The following is a 24,002-nucleotide window of genomic DNA, read 5'->3' as shown; positions in this document are numbered from 1 at the left end:
TACATTCCAAAGAAATGCGTCCTCTGAATTTAACCCATCCCCCAGGGAGCAGCGACCTGCCACTCTGCAGCTCCGGGGGGGGATCCCCGAGCTAAGGGTCTTACTCAGGGACCCAGAAGGGCAGTCTGTGGGATTCAAACCTAGAACCTTGCAGCCTCTCCAGCACGCAAGCGCCCTGCTCTCTAACCACTAAGCCACCACTCATAGCAGTAGTCAACACAGTGAAACATAGAGAGGGTACATTACCAGCCCTCTGTCAACTTCACTCACCTAAGAAGAAGGTCACCACATACGGCACAGGCATGAGTGCCCAGACTGCACCGAGTGTTGGGTTGTATGTTGCCTCAGCGATGCCCAGAATGAAACCTCCTCCCACCCATGTAGCTGGAGAGGAAAAAAAAAGAAAAAAAAAAAGATTAAAATATCTCATCAACATGTGCTTTCGTCACTTGCGAGTTGTGGGTTCGCTCGTCTTCACCAGTCAGGGTGAAAATTCCAACAAGCAAGTTGATGTTGCGTCCAGCCAGAAGTGTCAGCTCCATGCCGTCTCCTGTGGATTTCTTCTCCACCTTCTTGGAGCGCATGGACGCCCAAATGCCTGTGCCCAAAATCACGACGTAGAACACGGCCATCACCACCAGACCCGGGACGTTGAGAGCCATCCTCAACTACTGCTGTGTGTGTCTCCTGTTAAAAGAGAGAGACGAGGGAAGAGATTTAAGTGGTTGGCAAAAAGTACGAACAAAATGACATTGCATCAATGATTTTGAGCTCAAAGCATTTAAAACTGCAAGGCGGGGCAGTTGGGGGCAGGACTTTTGTTCTTTTTTTGCACAAATTCATGCGTTGTCAAGCACCACTCTGGAAAACAGGGACTGACTCTGCAAAAGCAATTAAGAATTAATAACAACCAAGAAGAAGGTTATGTCCCCTAGAAACAGAGGGATGAGATTTAAAACATCTGGTGGACTTCCTGTTACAGAAGGAAATTAAAAGATAAAATAAAAACCTCAGGTCAGGATCAGTAGCATCTGAACTCTGCACTCTGGATTAAGAGAAGAAGACGGAAAAATGAAGCAAAAAATTAATTAAAAAAAAGAGTGAGATGGGTCCAACGAGGGCTCACCATAATGCTTGGCAGCACTGATAAACATGGCAGATATTGCCCCCCCCGTCTTCAGTGGTTGAGATCAGGAAGTGAACACATCTTAGAGCCACATTAGCGTGTACAAGTTTGTAAATGTCTAGCCACTATTCATGGACTGTGGACAAAAGAATAAACAAAATTCCAGTATGCAAAAAAAAAAAAGAAAAAATGTACTCCCCTGACAAACTGCTGGTTATTGAATTATATAACCAGTAATATTTATTTTTTCACTTTACTCATATTAATATTCAGTAAATTTGATTATTATGAAAAAGTCAGCCGTTTCAGGAACCCATTTTACTAAGGTAAACACATTATATAGAACAATTACTCACAGACTGATGTTTTAAAACCTTTACTTCTGTTAATAATTGTTTTTTTCTTACATATAATAATAAAATATAATAATTTAAGATTAAAATATTACATTAACCAATAAAAAAACAGATATGTGGGCTTAATGAAAAGTATATATGTCGAATGCTTGCTTAAAGGTTGTTATTTTCAAAAGGTACTTTTAACCTGACAAATGAGCCTCATTGGAATCTGTATTTTAATTTAATGAACATGACCACATATTTTATCTGCTTTGACCTTGGAGTTGGACTTTTGTTAAGCTAGGGCTCCTCTTGTACTATGCATGTAAATCTGCCTATTTGACAGCAAAGCAGCAACTTGTTAAAACAATTTATTGTAGAGAAAACAAAACTCATGACGAGTATTTTCATGGCCCACGGGGAGTAATAAAATGGTTGACTGGTGTACAGGAAAAACAAATGCTTTCATGTATAAAACCTGAGGCGGAAAGGTTCATAAAGAAATCCAAGCAAGCGCAGGCTGCAAATACAAAATTCAGTCTTCAAAGAGACAAGTTGTTCAGGTTTAAGCCACAAACATCTAACAGCTTCAGTTGACCTGAGCTCAAACAAAGCCTGTTAAATATATGTTAACATTTAAAACTAGACAGTTAAAGATGCCCAGTTTTCCTCTACAATAGTCCAACCGGTGCCTGACTGATGACCAACAAGCTGCATTCTGGGGCAGCTACACAGCCATCACCGCTCTTTATCAGTAGGTTTTGGGCAGGAGCCAGCAGGACAGCAGGCACATCAACCATATGAAACATGAAAATCTGATCCACTGGTAAGCTAGAAGTTGACTTAGTGAACATTGTAAACTATTTTCCTTTCCACAATGGCCTCTCGGTTCCCTTCAGGCAGCCATGGGTTTCACAGTCCAGGCTATTTTGGTAGACCCTCCTTGCTTCGTTGTAACAGTACGCCAGACATTTCATGGAGCAGCGAGATGTTTGGGGTGGGGTGTCCCCGTTTGGGGATCTGCAGTTAGTTTATGTTTGGTGACCTACTTTTGAGATGTAGGGGTCAGTATGTTACATGTATCTAAGAAACCACACACTACAACTTACTCGACTCACTAAATGTGATATAACATCCAGAGGCATTTATATCTCCAGTGAGAAAGTTTGCATTTCTATCTTGACACTGGAGGTTCTCCAGGTTGCAGGTTCAGCTCAGTGGCGTCTTCTTTCTTTGAAGGATGCCAAGTTAAAATCTAACTTATTTGTTTTGCAAAAAATGAACGTGCATTAGCAAGAGTCTACAGAAAAGGTCAATAGGACATGATGGGCTGTTATTTATAAGGTAAGTGATCCCTGATGTTCAGACTCGACTCAGGATTATTCTGTGAGTGTGACGTGGAAAACAAGAAAAGCTAAATCAATAAACAACAGCCCATGAGCTCGTCGTTATTTGTCAGCGGTATGTTCCGATGCTGTAATTTATTAATGTGGTACTTTGTGGAAAGCCTTTTTGTAACTACTAGATGGAGAAGTACTCAAAGGCATTGCTGAGGTGCGATTTTGACTCATTCTGCCACACAAATCTTTACGGTTCTGATGTCCTTTCAATACAGATATTTTCAGCTTGCTAAAATTCAGGTGATTGAATGAGCCCTTCTATCGATTTTAACTTCTTGTTCTCTGAATCTAATTAAAACGTTCCTTGGCTGTGTGTTTGAGGTTGTCGTGCTTGTTAAAATACAACACACCGCCATGTTCCCACCAGCAAACTTTACTTTTGGATGGTGTTTTTGGTGTACAGCTGCAGCTAACGATTATTTTTAGTATTGTATAGATTATTCTGACAATCAAGCAACTAATCGGATTAAAACTGGGCACATTCTGCAGATATTTCATTTAACTACTTAAGCGTATTGTATGAGTAATAGAAATACATGAAATGCATGTAAACAAACAATTCCAATTCCTTAAAAAAAAGCTAATTAAAATTTATGGATTAAAATGCAATAAAATAGCATGCCTTCAGTGGGGGATTAAACATTTGTACCAAAAAAAGCATTGTCAGCTAAAACAAAGATAAAACTCCATCCTTTCAGCTTAACATCAATACGCTGTTAGCTCCCTCTCTAGTGAAAATGGTCACAAACAAAAAATGCTCATTAAGAGTAACTTGCATATTGCATTCTGGATTTCTAAAGATACTTTATAGCATTAAAAAACATAATGTTATCCAAATAAAATAGAACCCTCGTAGTATACTTAAGTGCCAAACTACACTCTTGTTTTTTTTATATGAAATATGCTAACAAGTCAACAGAACAGACCCCGAACCAAACTCTGTAACTACACTGAAGGATGGACAGATGGACGTTTCCTGATGTCCAAGGTCAACGCAGCAATCTACCAGGAAGTTTTAGAGCACATTGCTCCCTGCTGCTGACCAACTTTATGGAGATGCAGATTTCATTTTCCAACAGGACTTGGCACCTACACACAGTGCCAAAGCTAGCAGTATCCGGTTTAGGGATCATGGTATCCATTGGCCAGCAAAATTGCCCCACCATAACCCAAAAATCTATGGGTCATTGTGAAGAGGAAGATGAAATACGCCTGATTTAACAATGCAGAAGAGCTGAAGGCCACTATCAGAGCAACCTGGGCTCTCATGCTATCTTGCATAGATCTTGCGTATGAATAACACAATTGCCTTTCCTTTCTTGCAGTTGCCAGTTTAGTGCCCTGCGAACTGGGAAGTGAACTGGGCACAACTGGGAGCTGGCTCACATGCAGGGCCCTACGTGAAAAACACAAAAAAACCTTCACAGTAGCAAGGTTTTTATGAGCGCTCTCATTTCGCTGTCTTATCAGGCATAAACACAACATATACTCCTTCCTGAGAAACATTTTATCAATTTTTATCTACCTCACACCACTCTCTAAACAATGGCACTTCTGGAGTGTGATGACTCAGCATTTGGTAATTTTCCATTAAGCCCTCTGCTACACAAGCTTTCCAGCTTTGAAAAAGGCAACATTATCCTGTGCTCCTCTCAAGTTGACAGCAAATCTCAATAATTAATCCCAGTCTTCCTCCTCTCATCTCTTTCCATGCTGTGCTAAACTGAAGTTAATTACACTTGAAATATATTAGCCAACAATTATTGAGGTCCTTTTCTATGTTAGCTACTGTATAAAAGTAGAGGTTGCTGGAGCAACTTGTACTTTTATGAACATTGCACACACTGATATATATATATTATATATATTGTACAACCTTAGAATAAAGTATAGAAATAGGTTTTGAGGTCTTCCGCATCACAGGGGCCAGGCAAGTGCAGACGTAGAGACAGAACTGTGGTCTGCGAGGAAAAACAAAGCTGCTTTAGGATTCTTCTTAAATCTAGGGTTAGACAAGCTCTCTAGCTGTTACCTTTCCACACTTATCACACACCTTGAAGGATTGATTTGCCTATTTTAAAGCACAGACTTTGTGCAGGTGCTCAAAGTAATTTTACCGTATTTAATTGGGTAGACAATGTGAACTTCTGCATTAATAACATATAAACAAGAGCCACTCCAAAGTCAAATTTTTTCATTCTTTGGCCGACCCTGCGACTTATTGTCAGGTGCGACTTATATATCAATTTTAAACGGTAAATCATACTGACCAACATGAACCAAATAGTAAACATTATGGCTCCAAGAGGCCGTGCTAGGCTTGTGAAAACTATATGTTGCTCCTGTCCTGTAACACTTAAAAATTTACTGAAACATTAACTTATGGACAACAAAGCCTGAACACGTTTGTATGTTGTTTTGCTGTTTCAGTATGCATTCAAGCAGCAGAGCGTGGCGTGGTGGAGCTCTAAAAAGAAGAGCCAGAGCCAGAGACAGAGCCCTATTAATAAATTACAGCATCGGAATGGCTGTACGTGAAGCTTTTACAAGCTAGTCATGCAACTTTGCTGATGCACGTGAGTTTTATGTTGCTTTTAAACATCTGTGTCATACTTTTAGCTTAGCACGAAGCACCGCTACCCTCACTGTCTAATTTTCAGTGTAATTTGGACAACTTTCTGGGTAACGGGCTATTAATGCACGGGGGTGCTAGCTTGCTATGCTAATTTACCCCATTCATCCTCCCAAGTATGTTTCATATTATTCAGCTTATTGTTGATGCAGCTGTGTAATTGAATAAGGGTCCTTACCAGATTAAATGTCAGTTTTTTAGTCTTGGATTGTGTGAAATAAATTTCTAAATAAATGCAACTTATTTAAGTTATATATAAGTCTGGTGCGACTTATATATGTTTTATATTCCTCTTTATGATGCATTTTTTTGACTGATGTGGGTTATATTTCGGAACGACTACTGGCCATTGTAAAGTTACAAACTCCATTATTACATTTTAAATAAAAGCTGTAATAGAACAAAACAGTTAATATTCAGTTGCAATTTGACTGAACTGAGACATCTTTGTATTTTTTCCAGATTAGTCTCACTGTTTCTTACATTGGATACTAAAATAAGATAAACAACATCTTCAAGGACCAATGAGTATTAATGACACCTAGTGTTTCAAATCGAAGCAACACAGGCTGCCACTGACAGCAGCCTATGCCATTTCCTCACCGGTTCATTACTGCTATGAAACCCACTGAATTTTACTTCCACAGGACATTTATATGTTCTATTTTGTATTTCTGGTCTGCTTACTCTCTTACTGGCTTCCATGTTTGCAGGCCTCTGCTCTTTTGCCAAAATAAAATATCAAATGCTGCGCTCTGATTTAGAAAATCTAAGAACTTTCATATGATTGGCTGAGGAATCAGGAAGTAAACATGGGCTAAACACTGCACCGAAGTAGTTCTGCACCATACCTCTACTTTTGAAAGGAGAAAGACCTGACAAAGAAATTGTTGATGGAGAGGACAGATTGTTTATAGGAAATGTTACTTGAGGTGGCACATTTTATATACCAAATAATAAACTTGTGTTATTTTTTGGGATGCAAAAAAGTGGAAAAATAAAAGAAGCTTTTTGGAGGGAAGGAAACAATAATTAATCAACAGCAAATATCCGATCCAAGCCAAATAAGGGGAAAGAAGAACCATCAGGTGCAACCCTAGTTGGGATCACAACCTCAGGATCAAAGGACATGAGACACATGAGACGACTGCCAATAATTCACAAGCAGGGAACTCCATGCGGAGTTTAAGAGGACTCCAAAAAGTAGTACCCCTCTTCCAGGCCGTTTTCTTGTTAAGATTTCTACTAGAGCTGCACAATATTAGGAAAGAACAACATAATGTTGTTAAAAGAAAACATTGTAGGACTGTCATGATTCATAAAATTCATGGAGGCAAAATTATCTGCCTCGAAGCTTCGTTACATCGTTTATTTATTCCGGCCAGGCGGCTCACGCTAATGATAGCCTCGCCTGCTAATATATGGATGCCAAGTGTGGTTATCTGCTATAGAGACAGAAAGCAATAAGCAAACAGCAGCGCAGAGAAAGAAACCTAAAGTTTTAAAGGTTTAGGGACACTTTAAATTTAACAGAAAATGAAATTACACAGCGTGCTGTTTGGTATCGACTGAGTTTGTAATTAGCGCTTCTACGCGTTCCTCTCTCGCCTGAGCTTCTTTTGATTGGTCAACATGCCGGAGAAATGGCCAATCGCAAGAGGGCCAAACCATCTCTGAAAACAGAGAGGGGCGCAGCAAGTGCAGCTGTGAATAGAGGGTGAGTTTGTTAGGTTGTCCTGTAAAATCAACTATGAGAGAAAGGAGGGGAAAAAAGCATCTGGCTGCAGTTTAAACATGTTGGGGAGGACATCTGAGGCTTCAACGCATGCTGTCCACGGGGTGTTCAATGTTTTTCTGCACGAACTGCGGAGCATCAGGAAATAGATGGCACCTGCCTGAGACATCACGTTTGTTTTTGCTGGGAAGGGCAAATTAATATTTTATGCCCACAAATTAGTATTTCATGGGAACAAATTAATATTTACTGTTAACAAATTAGTATTTCGTGGAAGCAATTAGTATCTATTTTTCCCCATGTCAGTTCCTGGACTCCGTAGTTTATGGCAGCCATAAAAATTTTATTATTTCCATCTCAACAATGAGGTTAGTTCGGGGTGACGCTTCCTTTTTTTTTTAGGAATTAAACAAGCCAATTGTAGTTTCCTAATGACTTCTTCACCATATATCTTTATTACAGATAGATATCATTAAGGATTTAGCGATACTACCACTCTTAGTGATACTCCTTATCGATCCGGTATTTTATCGGTACCATTATCAATACTTTTAATCAAACAAAGGATAAAAAACTGACTGGTTCATTTTTTTAAGCAAACAAAAATACAAAATAAATTTTTTTAATAGAAATAGAGTAATAAAAACAAATAACTTTATATATAAAAAAGGTTAAAACACTTGAATCAAAAGTTTGTTGTATGAGAAAGAATTATCTACATTGACAAGACAAAAAAATTATTAAAATCACTCTAAATATGCTCAAAACAAAAAAATAACCCTATAAAATAATTTCTAGTATTAAATAATATTTTTACCTGAATACAAACTACATTTATAATTTTTTTATATTATCAATTTTAACCAAAACATTTTTTCTGTAGTTTGAAACTACGGAAAACAAGTCCAGTTTTTTTTTTTTTTTACTTTTTTTGGAATGACCATGACCTGGATGACAGAGAATATTCACCAGCATGGGGGAAAATAAATAATAATAAATAATAATAATAATAATAATAATAATAATAATAATAATAATAATAATAATAATAAAAAGAGATCCATTGCTTCTCACTTTTGAATAAAAAAGCCACTAGAGCGGTCTGTCAAGTTGCTAAATAGTTGGCAACAGTCGGTGTTGATGAACGTAAGGGAGGCGAACATGAGCGAGCAGGACGTTAGCCCCTCCCATCAGTCCCCTCAGAGGGCGCGTTTCTTAAGGTGCAGAAGATCGGCAAAACAATGTTCTCTCGGTTGGATTCTCCCTTAGAGGACTGCCTGACGTAGCGCCCGGGGCCGTTTTGATACCAGGTTTCGGTACCCACCCTACTCTTTACAGTTTGAAAATGAGCAAACATTTATTGTTATGTAAGCAGTTCTAGTACGCATGTTGCATGCAGTGATATTGAAATAACAGCCTGAATGAACACAATGCTGACAGTTCGCATGCAGCAGGTTTCTAAGCTGCTGCACTCATTGGCTGGCACTGTTTGTGCTACTGCTTTAGGGCAAATATGATGGATAAGTGTGTGATAGCTGATTAATGACATGGTTGCAATATACTGCGCAGCCCTAATTTCACCATGGTAACCTGTTTTGATCAGGTCCCTGCTATGGAAATGACAGGGGTAGAAGAACAACTCCAGCAACCTACACTTACCCCTACAAAATGTTTCTGCAGTGGAAATGCACCTTAATGCAATCTGAAGACTGTGATTGTAACCATACATTGAATCCAGTGGACAGAAAACGGATTTGTAAACTTTCGCTTTTATGTTCAGAGAACTCTTTAATCTAGTCCTTTTGCTGTTTAAAGGTTTAAGAGACCTTTGACACATGTCCAGAATCATAACTTGACACAATAGCATTACGGACCGGGACCACAGATTCAGACATCTAATTGCCTTTTAGTACTTTTCTACTGTCTGCTGGTTTTAAGGGTACTGGTTTCATTCCTACTTGTCTGGCAGAGGTTTTTCTGTCCAGTTGGGTGAGTCAGTTGTCCTCCTCTGAGGCCCCTTTGAATTGTGGGATAGCTCAAGGCTTCATCTTAGGACCTATACTTTTTCACTGTACATGCTTCCTTTGGGCTGGATTCTAAGGAAATATGGTACTATATTGTCTCTTCATTGTTTTGCAGATGATCTACAAATTTGGAAGTGGAAGCCAGTTAGTACAGAATTGGGCAAACTGTTTAAATGACATTAGGACTTGGATGGAGATTAACTCCTTACATTTAAATGAAAATAAGCCAGAGATGATGTGATTGTTTTTGGAAAAACTGCCTTGGTATCAGAACGCAGCAATGTTATTGGTGCTTTGAGTCATTTTTAAAAGATGCACAGATACAATTTTCTCCCGATCGAATCCGACACCTTTTGTCCTCCCTGCAGTGCTTGCATTAACGCTTTAGGATTCATTTTAAGATTGTAGATTAGGTTTTTAAACGTTTAAGCTGTCAGGCATCTCCTAATCAAACAGAGCTTTTACGTAAGCATGTTCCCATATTCCCAGTTTAAGGTCAGAACTCCTGTTGCTTTTAGATGTTCCTAGAACTTGTCTAGTCATTTGAGGAGACGCTTTTTCTGCTGTTGTTCCCAACAGTAAGGAAATCTAATACCTTTAATGATTAAGTCCCTTTTAAAAAAACATTTTTTTTACCTGGCTTTTAAATCCAATTGAGCAGAAATATCAGGCTGATGTTATTATTAATCTTTCACTTCTTTTTACTTACCATTTTACTTTTTTTTTTTATTGGTAATTTGTTGTTATTTGTTTTCTTCTAAATGTATGGAACTCCACAGTACTTTGGTCACCTTAGGTGTGTAAAGTGCTCTAACAAAAAAGATTTGATTGATTGATTGGTTTACATCCTGCCTCGTCTATATCTCCACACCCATTAGATGGGTAAATAGCACTTACAGGCAAAGGAGTCAAAAGATGGAAGAGTTAACCGTCCCAGCTTTTAAAATCAAAGGAGAACTGCTTGGTGGACCAGCTGATACCAACATTAATCTCTGTGATCATATGTCTGTCTTGCTAATGTTAACTGAAGGCAAAACTTTGAGGAAGAAAGTGGGTAAGCTTGAAGTGGGATGGCTAACCGAAATGGGCACGATTCAGCTAAGATAGGAAGTAAATGCAAAGTGACTAGAAGTTTACCTTGTGGGGAGGGCTGAAAATAAAACTGACAAGATCTGATCTAAAACAATCACTGTGTGCAATTAGTACAGTCAAAAAAATGAAACAAACCACTTAATTAAAACAATACCAGCACTTAAACTGAACGAGGGGTCAACACTGAACGTACATACAGAACAGCATGAGCCTAATCTCAGATTCTGTAAACCACACTTTCTTAAAAACACTAACAAAGAAGACAGAAAGATGTGGTCAAACACCAACAAGGACCTGTGGCTCCACTCCACCACAGTGCTATTTCTAGGACAGGCATGCACTCGCACTTAGCATATCCCAAGCTGACTACGTTCTATTAAAACCGACACAGTCTGTGCCTGCACTAATTATGGACGCCAATAAAATAATAAAAAAGCAAAAGTGAAATAACAGATGCAGCAATATGGGAAAGAAGAAGAGCCAAGAAGCACCGAGGTGAGCATTTTCAGTGAATACGTACCTGCAGGGAACAGTACGTGTCAGTTCTTAGTGACGATGAGGTTTTGTTTGTTTTTTCTCGGCACAAGGAGATCAGTTAAGTCCAGGAAAGAGGGTTCATTCAACTCTCCTCCTCAGTGTTCAGGAAGAGGGATAGACTGTCAGGAGATGGAGTGAAAGACCCCAATGCAAACATGAGAAATCAATTTGACTAAACGGCTTAAGCAACACAGTCATATGTGTTGTTGTTTTTTTTTTTTTAAATAAGTTGCTCTATTGTCTGGAGAATTTAAGTGAGAGTTGATGTTCCAAGCAAATGAGGCAGCTTCAATTAGGGAGGATGGAAGGCTGTGGAATCAACACTCAGATTTGCCCCGGTTTTAAAGCTCACATGGAGGGAGGGGACGGAGGTATACAAAAGAAATGAAAGGCGACACTACGGCCACCTGATTGGTACGTTGGCGCTGTGTTGTGCAGCCAGTAAGCTGCCTTCGATATGCAGAGACAGCCCCTCCTGTCCTGAAACACATTTAAGGACGGCTTTGAGTGCAAGACCAAACTGGTACCCTCAGCTCATCGTGATAGGGTCATTTAACCCTCTCTCTCATTGCCTCTCTGTCCTGCTGTTCTACAGCTTATAATATTACTACTTCCACTTCCTTTGTCAAACTTTGTAGTCGGTAAACTATCTCACTTCTGGATCGCACAGGGCAGGGACGTTTCGATGATTTGCTGCACATCAAGTTATCACCTACTTATTGGATTTCATGGCAGACATTGCACCCGTGCAACACTCCTACAGCACAGAGCAAAGCACCTTCGGCTCCAGGGAGTTATCATGCAACAGTTTTACTTCCTTGCTTTTGCTGTTGTGTTCCAGAGCAAAGAGAGCAGAGAGGAGGGCCAGGGCAAAATGAATCACGCATGCACAAAAGCGCTGGTGTTCCTGCCCTGGATTACACAGCGGGTAATAAATATGAAGTGAATATAGTTTTTGTCTCTGAAACTAAAAAAAAAAAAAATTCCCCAAAATTGATTCACACCCAGCTTCAATCACTTATTCACCTCGTTCACTTTGTGTGCCTCCGATACTGTCGCTTTAGGTGCAGTTTGTTTTATGTCGTGTGGATTCAGGCAATGTATGAAAATTCATGAATCATTTCAGAAAGGTAGTTTTTTATTCCAAACACAATTAATCACTGTTTTCAAAAAATGTTGTCTTTGAAAATGCTTCTTATTCCTACAGCCTGTGTAACAAATGTATGAACAAATATGCAAATCAGAAGATGACGAGGGTGAGAAGGGCAAATGAGTGCTGAGTGCTGGAGCGGAAAAAGAGAGAGAGAGAGGGGGGGGGGCGCTTGATACACATTCTGTATCAAGCTCCACCTAGAGGTGAAATATCTCTTATTGCTTCTTTAAAGTATCGCATTAGGAAAGGTTGATGGAAACGTCGAAATTAAGTTAATGTGCAAAACAGAAGATGGAAAAATGTTTGGCGAATAAGTTCTTAAGTAGCGACCATTTACTTCACTTGACCGATCAGCTGTTCCTGCTCCTGGTATCTTCCCGGAGGTCCCAGAACACTCAAAAACAGAGCTGGAAGTAACAACAGGTAGTTGTGGACCGAGAAAGAGACTCGAGCGTTTCTTAGTCTCATTGTTGAAAAAAATTTAAGTAAAATACAAAATAAATAAATCAACATATTCATTAAAACCTCGCTCCATTACTGATCTGTAGTCCCTACTACTTTGCAACCTCTACTTCCTGTTTATTACAGCGTAACATTAATGTATGACGACATTACGCTATGCGTCCCCTGGTAAATTCGCTACAAGCAAGTGGATGGAAACTTGTCTGATTCGCATTTTTACCCAACAATTTAAAAGTTTAAAGGCTCAAAATGTACATGACAATTGGATGGACACACAGCTAGAAAAAAAAAAGAAGCCTCCAGCAGGTTCTTGTTTGTCTGTCATGTCCTGAGTCTAGCCATGATGTGGCTGGATTAGAGCGGAGAATCTGTCCCGTATATGCTATGGGCTGGACGATATTTCAATAACGATATTTATCGATCGATAGACGTATATCAATGATAGAAAAAAGGGTCCATAAAACATTCAATAGAATAGTTTTCCCTCCTTTTGCATTCTAACCTATCATGTAGGTTAATATTACAGTCATTACATCATCTTAACCAATCACAAACCAGCTATGCCCCCTTCAAAGAGCTCAGAGAGCACGCAATCTTTTTTAAAAACTTGCAGTTCTAGTAAAAAGTTGGTTAAATAAAGGGTTGAGTTAGAATTCAGTGTTTGTGTTCTGTATGTAAAAATAGGTCATTAAGCAACAGCATAAAATAGCCAGGGCTGCACGTAAAGTATATGTTTTGAATTTGTTGATAATTATCAATATCGATCAATATGCTTTCTAGTTTATGGATTTTTTTCTGTATCGTCCAGCCCTATTACGGACCATGGAAATGAGGCGCAAACGTTGTTTTTTCTTTGTGCACAGCTACCTGCATTACGGTCTAAAATGACCAGATCTAACTGTTGTTGTTTTTTCAACAACAGTTAGATCTACTTTGAAAGTTTGAAAGACACATTGCTGCCACCAACCAGAGTGAAATGTAATGGGATGTGATTGTTTTGTGACATCATCACATTAACATTGTGATATGGAAATTTTCTAACACAAAAATGTATACCTTGGTGATTGTTGCCGTCAGCTTACACTGATTTTCTTAACCTTGAAGTATCAAGCTGGGACTCAATATAGTCCGGTGCCTCCTCCTATGTGACTATTAGTTGTCTGGACAAAAAGGAAAACCTCAATGGAAGATAAAAAGAAAGATTGTTCCTTTTTTATGTAGATTTCTCATCCACACCTACCAAATCCATCTGCAATCGAAACTAGGGCTGTACGATAATTCAATAACAATATATATTGATCGATAGACGTATATCGATGACAGAAAAAAGGGTAAATAAAAAGTTCAATAGAACATTTTTCCTTCCTTTTACATTACATCCTCCCAACCAATCACAAACGCAGACCGAGGAACGCTCCGCCCCCTTTAAAGAGTTCAGAGAGCACATGTTTTTTTATTTTTTGGTAAAAACTTGATTGAATAAAGGGCTGAGTTTGAATTTAGTGTTTGTGTGTTCTGTATCTAAAAATAGGTTGCTAAGCAACAGCATAAAATGGCCAGGGCTACACTTAAAATATATGTTTTGAATTTGTTGATAATTATCGATATAGATCAATATGATTTTTATTTAATCGATATGCTGTCTTTCTACATCGTCCAGCGCTAATCGAAACACAAAAAACACCCATGTGCTGAGAAAGGATAAAACTGAAACACCACCATCATCAAAACTAAAACCTAATTAAGTACAGAGTGTAGAAAGCCTTTCTGGGAAAGTCTGTAGTTGGGTTATTAAATGTCACATATGGCCCCTGGTTCTCAGGGGGGCTCCCCTGAAATCCAGTCCGATAAGCATTTACACGGGAATGTTTAAAACTTCCTACGTAGACATTTGTCAGTCACTGCAGCAGTAAATACAGATGGGAATCTGATGTAAACCATGAGAACAGCAACATGTTCCGAAATCAGGAATGAAAGCTGCGCTCCATCTGGCAGTGTCTGTAAACCGCTATGGCTACAGGCTGCTCAAGTGTTGCAAGTAGGTTTGTGAAGGAAAACCAGCTCAGTCTGTTCTCTTAGCTCTTTTTATATCTTAGCTCTTCCTGAACTAAACAACAAGACTTCCTGGATGTAGCATGTACTATTTTAAACAGCGTTGGACATGGTGAGACTAATGAACGTGATGTTGGGTTTGGGCGAGCCTATTTCTGAATGTACTGTTCTGAGCTGTCTTAAAGCTCTGATTAAAACATAAGAAGACAAAATAAAAAAAACAACATACTCATGAGCACATTTTGTTGTAAAAGTAGAAGGATCAGGAGGTGCAGCTCATCTCTGGCTGCTGAGCTAGAATTAACTACTCAACACTTTCACATAAAGCTGGACTTCAACTGTGCCGAGGTGCGCACTAACTAGATACATTTACTTCAGCAACTTCTTGAACAAAATGTGCTTTTACGAGTAGTTTTATTTTCACAGTACTTTTCACTTTCACTTGAGTAATAATATAAAGATCCTCCCTGAGTAACTTCACTGAATAAAGAACAGACTGGTTTTCACCAAAAAGGCACCAGAGACACACCTACAGTGTATGTTAAAGTGAGACTTTCTGTTGGTACACCAGCTTTGTTGTTTTGATGTTGTTTTCTGTCTCCTTAGCTTATTGAGCCACTTGGAGGTCAAGTGAATGTGCAGTAAACAGTAGATATTGTCCCAGGAAGTACTTTGCACTGCTCTGACATACTGCATACATATTAACTGCTGTAAGTATTGGTTTCAAGATAATAGAAAGACAAAAAGATTTAGAAAAGTGTTTCTTGTTTTTGAATTTGTTATTTGGGAAATATGTCATTCTTTGTATGTTCTTTTCATTTTTAGTCTTCAAAATACCAGAATTTGCACATAACTTTATGCTTTGGTATGTCCGATTACATAATTTTAAATATTAAATCAGATGTTACGAATAGTTACTCGGTGCTTGAGCAGCCTTCTTACCGGATACGTTTTCACTCTTGAGTAATTTCTTGGCTGACAACTTTATATATAAAAGTAAAAATATGTTGAAGTGGTGCTACTCTGACTTGAGCACCATTTTTGGCTACTCTACCCACCTCTGCAACTGTGTAATGCAGTTTGGGAGCAATCAAATTGTTCACCACAAACCCACAACTTCCAACTCCACCACAAGACAAGACAAACCATGATCACCCACAGTACAGTACAGCCTGCATGCCTGCTGGATACTAACTACTCAGCAACGATGACTAGTCTGGACAAATGTCCTCCTTTGAGATTGATGAACTGTTCTGTTTAAACGGAGAGTACCAATTATGTGCTCACTCAAAGTATTTCTAGCATGGCTTTTGATAGAAATGTGAGCATATACTACATAACAGTTTTACGGCCAGAAAAGCCTTTTCGGTGGCTTTTGATTAAAAAAATATATATACATACACAACCTGGCTTTAATCAAAGTATTTCGGGCAAACATCGTGTACGTTTTATGACTAAACACTTGTGCGAGTCAGTGTTTTTCTCAAAGCAGCACTGCTTGTAGTAAGCACAGCAACTTAAAGGAACGATAAGCTGTTCTCAATTCCAGGACATCAAAAAAGTTGCTGTTTCAAAAAGATTCATTGTTATTTATGTTTTGCCGCTTTCAAAAATGTTTTTGACTGAAAGTGCCTTCACACTGGCGCCACAATGTCACCACTTTTGCTTGCTGTCGCTCACCTGACATCAGGCGACAAGCCGGAAATACAGCAGAACAATGTCGCCATCTAGAGACGCTTTCCCTGAACTGCCACTCCAGCCTCCTCACTCACTCTTTTCCAGGTTTGATCCTTTCTTTTTTTTTTTAGTCATACAACTCAGGCCGACCGCAGACACTAATGAAGACAGCTTTGTCTCTGCCCTACGTCACAGCCACATCTGATTCCTGATTTGTTGTCGCGGCGCAACAAGACACAAAAGTTCAGCTTTTTTCAACTCAAACAACTGTTGCTTCACATCCTTCGCAGGTGTCGTGTCACTCTGGCATCACTTTAATCGCCAAAAATCACTCGTTTTGTTTCGCTAGAATTGCCTCTGTGGCTTCGCGTAGCATCGCTTTGCGTCACGTCGCTCCCACGAGGCGGCTGTGCATAGTGATATCATGTAAATCTGTCGCTCGGCCAGACGCATTTGAGCTCGATGTGAATGCACTGTTACACTTTGATCTTTTAGGCAAGTTTTGAAAAGTTTTGAACTATTTTAATTCAAGACCAGCTAGGAGTTGTTGGGTTACATGATGCAGACCCTGGTCCATCAGGGAGTGACCTCTCCTCTATCGCATTAAATCCCAGTAAAACACAAGGAGGGTTTTGGTCGTGATGTGCCAGAATTTGATAACGGCAAAGAGGCTTCATAAAAAAATCTGACGCTGCATCTCTGACCCAGTGGCCTGTGTCTCTGCCAGTTTCCCGTTTCTCTCCTGATATTTAACAATGTTTATTGAATTGATGAAGCAAAAACAAATAGATTGTTACAATCTTTTCTGATTTGTAATAACGTTACAGTGTGATTATATAACATCATTTGATGTTCAATGAAAAAAGAACCATGAAAAACTATGGGGTCAACAATGAGGTCATAACTTGGACTTGAAGTCTCTTCATATTGGATAATAAAATCTATTATGAGGGGGGGGGGGTTGTCAGGTTTTGTTTGTTGCAAAGAACAAAGAAGCAAAAGAAAAATCAAAGTTCTCGATTACCAGTCGATCTATGTTCCCACCCTTGTCTATGCTCACAAGATTTGGGTCGTGACCGAAAGAACGAGATCGCGGATACAAGAGGTAGGGTGTCTGGTAGGGCTGTGCATAAAAATCGATACAAAGATTAATATTGATCTTTTTAAAACTGATTTAATATCGATAGTCGCATTTTCAACATCGATATATATCCCAACCCCTAGGGGGCGTTATTACAGCGCATCATTACTGTTCACGGCGAGGACGTGCAAGTGAGACGAATTTGCAGAATGGCCAACAGGATCATAGAAGCGCCTTCGTCCCTAAAATCAGACATTTGGGCAAATTTTTGGTTTCTGTGATACGTTAAATGCATCGAACCAAATGCACCTTATTTTCCTGTATATTATATTCCTGTAATATATCATCGTTCAATAAATCGAACATAAATGTAATATTTGGCTGGTTTTGTTGATTGAATGACTTTGAGCATTAATTTGAAAGTAATAAATATTGATATTGGAGTCAAATCAAATCAAGCTATGTATCGAGGATCATAATCGATATAGATGATACCCAGCCCTAGTGTCTGGGCTGTCCCTAAGAGATAGGGAGAGAAGCTCGGTCATCTGGAGGGGACTCGGAGTAGAGCCGACCTCGGATAAGTGGAAGAAGATGGATGGATGTCTAAAAATGGTTCACATCCAATGACTCGATCTTAAGCCCAATCAACTGATATTTCAATTTCATTTCATTTCAAATTTCATTTCATTTCAACTGATAGATGATGTGAAGCCCATTAAACAGTGCATATTGTAATTCGAAGGTCTCTTGTAGGTTATGTCAGACTTTCAGTTTAAACTCCAAGGATCATGTGTCATCATGGTATCAACTATAATGATAATGTCCTAATGCCAGAAAATACTATCTTTCTCTCTCTGAACTCTTGGATAGGTTTGGTCCACTGAGCTATATTATACACTGGAGTGCTAATAGCCCGCTGTTAGAACGAGTCGCTTTGAAGCCACCAGCCGCCATATTGGTACTCCCTATTTCCCCCCAGTAACTAGGGAATATGTGCGCTACAGCATTGAATAACGAGGCTTTTATCATGTTCAGGGGGGGCTTAAGACTTTTAAAATGTCAAATGTCATATGCTTTTATGTTATGTTCTAAAACTATCAAGTACTGAGAAAGTCATGTGCTGAAATATTTTGCATTTTATTAATTTAAATATATGTATTTAACATTTTTAAATATATAAATAACAATATACAAAAACATATATTTACATATGTGTATACACATATATATATATATATATATATATATATATATATATATATATATATATATATATATATATGAATAACATGTAAAATATTTCAGCACATAATTTCCTAGTAGTTGATAGTGTTAGTACATCCACTGACTGTAGAATTGCCTATGAAACGTTTTCACACGTACAGCCAGAAAACTGCTTGTTGTTGCAACCAAATCCTATGGGATTCTGTGAGAGTAGGGAGTAGCAAGATGGCGGCCAGTGACTTCAGCACTCCAGTGTATTATATAGCTCAGTGGTTTGGTCAAGTCACCCGGATTGACTTTTAGCCCAGTTAGCATAGCAAACAGAACTCAGGCCAGCAATAAGCAATTACCCCCAAAAGAAAAAAAACTAACTTTATTATACTTACATTTTATGTATTTCCGCCATATAAATGTGGTGTTGACTCATTTCCCAGGTCCTACCTCGTGTGGTTTGTGCTGAACCTCTCCAAAAGGTCAAAAAATGCTGTGCAGAATCCTTAACGGTCACTATGGCGGCGGCGGCCATTGCTACCCCCGCTGTTTCCTCAGAGTAGACGAGGGGGTACTCCTCGCAAAACCTCTCCATAAACCCCGAACTTCGCTGTGGACCATCAAGTCGCCGTCTTCGGACAGTTTTTAGAGACTGATATTTTGAAAATGGTGTTGTTGGCGCGCCGCGCGACTTGCTGGTAAGCCGTGTTTTTTTATTTCATACCGTATCGGTTAATGGTGCGTTTGAGGACAAATGGAAAGTGAGAAACAGCATAAGTAGCGATTTGTTTGGAGCGGAAATACTTAAAAATCAGTACGAACGAATCACTTACCATCGATTAATTTAACACAAGTGTAGTAAAATAATTTATATCTTTTTGACAGTTAAAATTTCATCAAAGCAAAAACTAAGACCAATGCAGAAGTTATACTTTCCGTGGTACAGTGATTGCAACAGGATTAAAAGCATGTTTTGTGGAGGCTTGATTTATTCTACTTTGACCTGGAAGTGAAATTCTTTTAACTTTCAAGTTTATCAGTAATTTTTATTTGAATATTTATTTACTTATTTATTACATTATATAATTTTAGGCTCACAGAAAACATACCACACAGAAAATGTCGCACTTTCATAAAATCCCTTGGTTATTGTGTACATATAATAAAACTCAGAAATCTAACTTCTGAAAAAGATAATTGGAAAGTGTTAAAGTATGTTACAAACTATATTTCTTGAAGAGTAGAAAACCTGTTTGTCTTTGCAAATAAAAAAAGAAGATGAAAGAAATAGAGACAGTCCTATAGACAGGCTCTTAGTTGTTAGTTGAGGCTGCATCTGTCTGAAGAGTTCTTGAAAAGTTTTATAAGTAGTACTTTTGCATAGTGGATCAACAAGTTTAACTGTGACAATCAAAACTGGTTGTTCACGTGCAAAAGAGGACCATCAGGCTACCCACCAAACGTTAGTGCTCTGGTGACCTGTCTGTCTTTATTTCTAAAGGTACATTTACACCGAACTTGAACAAGACAACATTTTTACATCATAATAACATAAGACATTTCTTTGTTACAAAACAGAACACAGCTTTGTATGAAAGGTAATGCCACTTCATACAAAAGCCTTAAGAAAATTATCACATGTCCAATTAATGACTTACGGTTGAAAAAGGACGAGCCCCCAATTTAACATGACCCGGCTCGTTGGCTCTGACAAAAACACATCTAACACATAAATGACATTACTTGGTTAGGTCACATACAGCATTTCTTGTTATCTGGCCTTTGTGACAAAGTGCAGTTTATTCTTATTCTTATTACTTAAAACTAGGGACCATATATACTAAGATATATCTAATAGAATGCTTTTAAAGCACTGTCTTTAAGTCTATTTCACATTGTATGGGACACAACTGCCCCATCGTTCCCATCCATAATGTAACTAATGTGTTTGTAATGCTTCTGGAGAGTAGAGGCAGATCGGTGACATTATCAACTAGGTAGTTGTTATAAGGTCATCATTTAGTTTCAACAGTTTCGGAGTAAGAAAAAGTATGTCAAAATGGCAGATTTTATCAGCCGTGCTGTGAGAGGATGTGGTTCTGCCATCACAATGACTTAAAATCATACCCAGGCAATTCAGTTGTCAAATAACCAAATGCAAGTGAGTAGATATAAGCAAGTAAAGTTTATTTATAAAGCACCCTTCACAGACACAAAGTCACAAAGTGCTGTACAACACAAGTTACATTGAAGTTATGCATAGTATAAAAACATGGATAAAAAAAAAGCACAATAAATGTAAAAAAGTAACTTTGAGTACCCACAACATCTGGTCGAGCAGTGTTCCCAGTCTCAGTTTTTTTGAACATTTGATGTGGAGCTGAGCTAAATGTCCTTTAGTCCTGATAACAAAGATACAACGTAAATGATAATGTTTCTACAATGGAGGAATTAGGCCTGTCATCAGTGTTGTGAGATAAAAAAGAAGTATAAAACAAAATAAAACTTCTGATTAAGAGGTGAAGTCACGTAAACATGCTGTTTCGTTAACTTCTTGTGGGGTTTGCAAATGAAAGTAAATGATTATTTCTCAAACAACGAAGGACGTACCAAGCACAGACACCATGACAACGCTAATCGCCTCTTTGAATGGGACAGTTCTTGCAAACAAACCTGAAGCGAGCGCAGACTGTTTCATGCGACGAGCTAAATGCAGGACGGCTTTGGACAGAGCAGTCGTTTGTTTCAGGAACATGATCCCGGGTTTTGGACTGCGACTGTGTGATCCGATGCTTTGTTTTGTCAACTTTAATGTTTATGGATTATTGTATTTGTTCTGTTGGTGTATTTGCATTGCGTTTAATGAACGTCTCAAAGACGCCCTTGAAGCCCACCCTGAATTGAATCATGCATGCACAGAAATACTTAGCCCTGTCGTGCCTGTGAATACAAAGAGAATATAGAGATCCAATCCAAAAATGTGAACGTTATTAAAAAGTTGATTTATTCCCGTGACTCACACACACACACACACACACACACACACACACACATATATATATATATATATATATATATATATATATATATATATATGTATGTATGTATGTATGTATGTATGTATGTATATATATATATATATATATATATATATATATATATATATATATATATATATATATATATATATATATATATATGTATATGTATGTATATATGTGTATCAAGGTCCATGGTTGTTTGCACATCTGGACATTGAATATTAGCTTGAATGGAGGTCATCTTTGATCATCATTTCTTGACTCTTACCACAGATCCTCAAATGTATTTACATCAGGCCTTTGATTAGGCCATTTTACCATGTGAATATCCATTGATCTAAACCATGACCACGTCTGACTGTATGTTTAGGGTGAAGGTGCTGCTCTGCTTCAGTCTCAGGTCTTTTGCAGTCTTATACAGGTTTTCTTCCAGCATTGCCCTGTCTTTAGCTCCATCAATCTTTCCATAAACTCTGACCAGCTTCCCTGTCCCTGCTGATGAAATGCATGCCCACAGCATGATGCTGCCACTACCGTTTCACCTTGGGGATGGTGTGTTCAGGCCTGTATTTGTTTCCCCTTTTTGTCTATATATCAAACTCTATGAAATTATTCAAAAGTTTGAGATTTTGTTTTATAGCCTAACACGATTTGAGCTTCTCCACAACCTTCTCACTGACCTGTCTGCTGTGTTCCTTGGTCTTCATGATGCCCTTTGCTCATAAATGTTCACTAACAAACCTCTAAGGCCTTCACAGTGCAACTGGATTCATACTGAGCTTAAATTGCACACAAATTGACTCTATTCACAAATGTAATGTCTTCGTTCAGTGGCCTTAAAAAGCAAGACCGAACCAACATCATTGTTGTTGTTGTTTTTTACTGTTTTTAATTACCTGGCATGATATCTCTGCTCTTCTAGTTTATGATCAGGCAGGCTCCATCTCTTGATGTTTTTAAAACTCTTCTTAAAGCACACTTTTTCCTCCTTTAACCCAGAGTCAGTTTTTATCTGTTTCAGTTGTACTTGTTTAGTTTTTTTATTATGTAGATAGTGTATTTTATGTATATATTTTTATATGTGTGTTTTGTGCACAGCACTTTGGTCAGCTTTTATATGTTTTTGAAATGCTCTAGAAATAAAATAGTATGGTTATGATCGCCAAACCCTCTTAGACTTTGGACATTAACATTAGTCAATTTTAAAAAATGGACATCTATAGACAAAGCCTGAAGCTCATCACCGTTCATTTCTGATCGGCTTACTTATGCTGCCCTTTGGTTTCCTTAAAGCGCTTTATAAATAAAATTTTGATTGATTGATTCTAAAGGTAGTAAAAAGGACCGGATATCCCCCCTCAGCAGTATCAGTGTAATTTACGCCACACATTCAGGATTTTTATTTCCCTGTATCATTATGATTTCCACTTCTCATTTATCTGGCACTCAGTGTTGGTTTCTTCCATAAAATCTCAAGAACATTCATTGAAGCGTGTGTTGTTAGGTGACTTAAAGTGTGGGGAAAGTTCATTGGGTGTAGATACTTTTCTGAGGCGCCGTATGCACACCTCCAGACCTGTGGCCTGAACAAAGCCCTGCTGTTCAGCAAGCACATGCACGAGTCCCCTCCAAGCAGATGATTCATAACTATTATTATTATATATTTTTTTGGTTTGTTTTTCCTGCAGTGGTAGCTGGAGTGAACGGATTCCCGAATGCAAAACTGGAACCTTGACCCGAGAAAACATTCAGCACTCCTGTTTGTCCAGAATACGACTACTGTAGCAGACAGAGAAATCCTTGTCTAAGTGTAACTCTTCGAGATGTTTCTTCTTACTCTGGCCTTGATGTGAAGGTCTGGAGTGCATGGCTCTGGAAAATGATATGAGTTGTGTCAAATCAAGTGTTTCTTTTGCACTCTGCAGAGATGCGTCGAGAGGAGTCGTTTGTCTGCAGCAGTACCAGCGGGGTCACTGTGCCATGCTGCAGGGGAGATTTTCCTCAGTGTTTTTTTCATGACGTCTTCTTCGCTGTGGCCATACATGCATTGCTTTTCCTCCGTTACATCACGGCGCGTTTGTCCATAAACGACTGACTTTTTACTTTACTTTAAACCGAGGGAGATTACGGCCAGTCGTGTGAAATCTTAAGAACTGAGGTGGAGGTGTTGCGTCAGCATGGCGTCTGAGAGGAACATTTGCATATTATCAGCTGGTGAGAAAGGAAACGGAATTGTTGGCTTTCGCACTCACAACACGCCAAAACACGCCACAACACAACAGGCTGTGGGATGTAAAACAATGGTGTTGAGAGATGTTGCTCAACTGAAAGGTTCCTTTTCTTTGTTTTGCATAAACACCGTTAAAGAAATTTAAAAGTTAGGCGATCCCTCAAGGCAAAATTCACTGTGGCATGTCAAAAATGATTCACCAAA

At 38.6% G+C, this 24,002-nt stretch overlaps 1 protein-coding gene across 2 annotated transcripts in view; it reads right to left on the bottom strand.

Moving 5' to 3' along the window:
- LOC105931515 (high affinity choline transporter 1) overlaps window positions 1–19,136 on the bottom strand; it is a 35,613-nt gene extending 16,477 nt beyond the window's left edge. Inside the window, exons 1-3 of one of the 2 annotated variants that reach the window (XM_036137138.1) lie at window positions 18,923–19,136; window positions 479–687; window positions 271–384 (exon numbers count right to left, since the gene is read on the bottom strand). In XM_036137138.1, the coding sequence (XP_035993031.1) occupies window positions 271–384; window positions 479–662 (298 nt within the window). In that variant the 5' untranslated portion in view covers window positions 663–687; window positions 18,923–19,136. Of the gene's footprint in view, window positions 1–270; window positions 385–478; window positions 688–10,867; window positions 11,218–18,922 lie in introns of those variants that run through there. The other variant, XM_012870220.3, reaches the window with a different exon arrangement.
- Between the last annotated feature and the right edge of the window lie 4,866 nt (window positions 19,137–24,002).

The sequence above is a fragment of the Fundulus heteroclitus genome, chromosome 5, assembly GCF_011125445.2.
Source record: "Fundulus heteroclitus isolate FHET01 chromosome 5, MU-UCD_Fhet_4.1, whole genome shotgun sequence".
Lineage (NCBI taxonomy): Eukaryota > Metazoa > Chordata > Actinopteri > Cyprinodontiformes > Fundulidae > Fundulus > Fundulus heteroclitus.
Note: the sequence above shows the minus strand (reverse complement) of the source record. Positions and strands in the feature narration are given on the sequence as shown.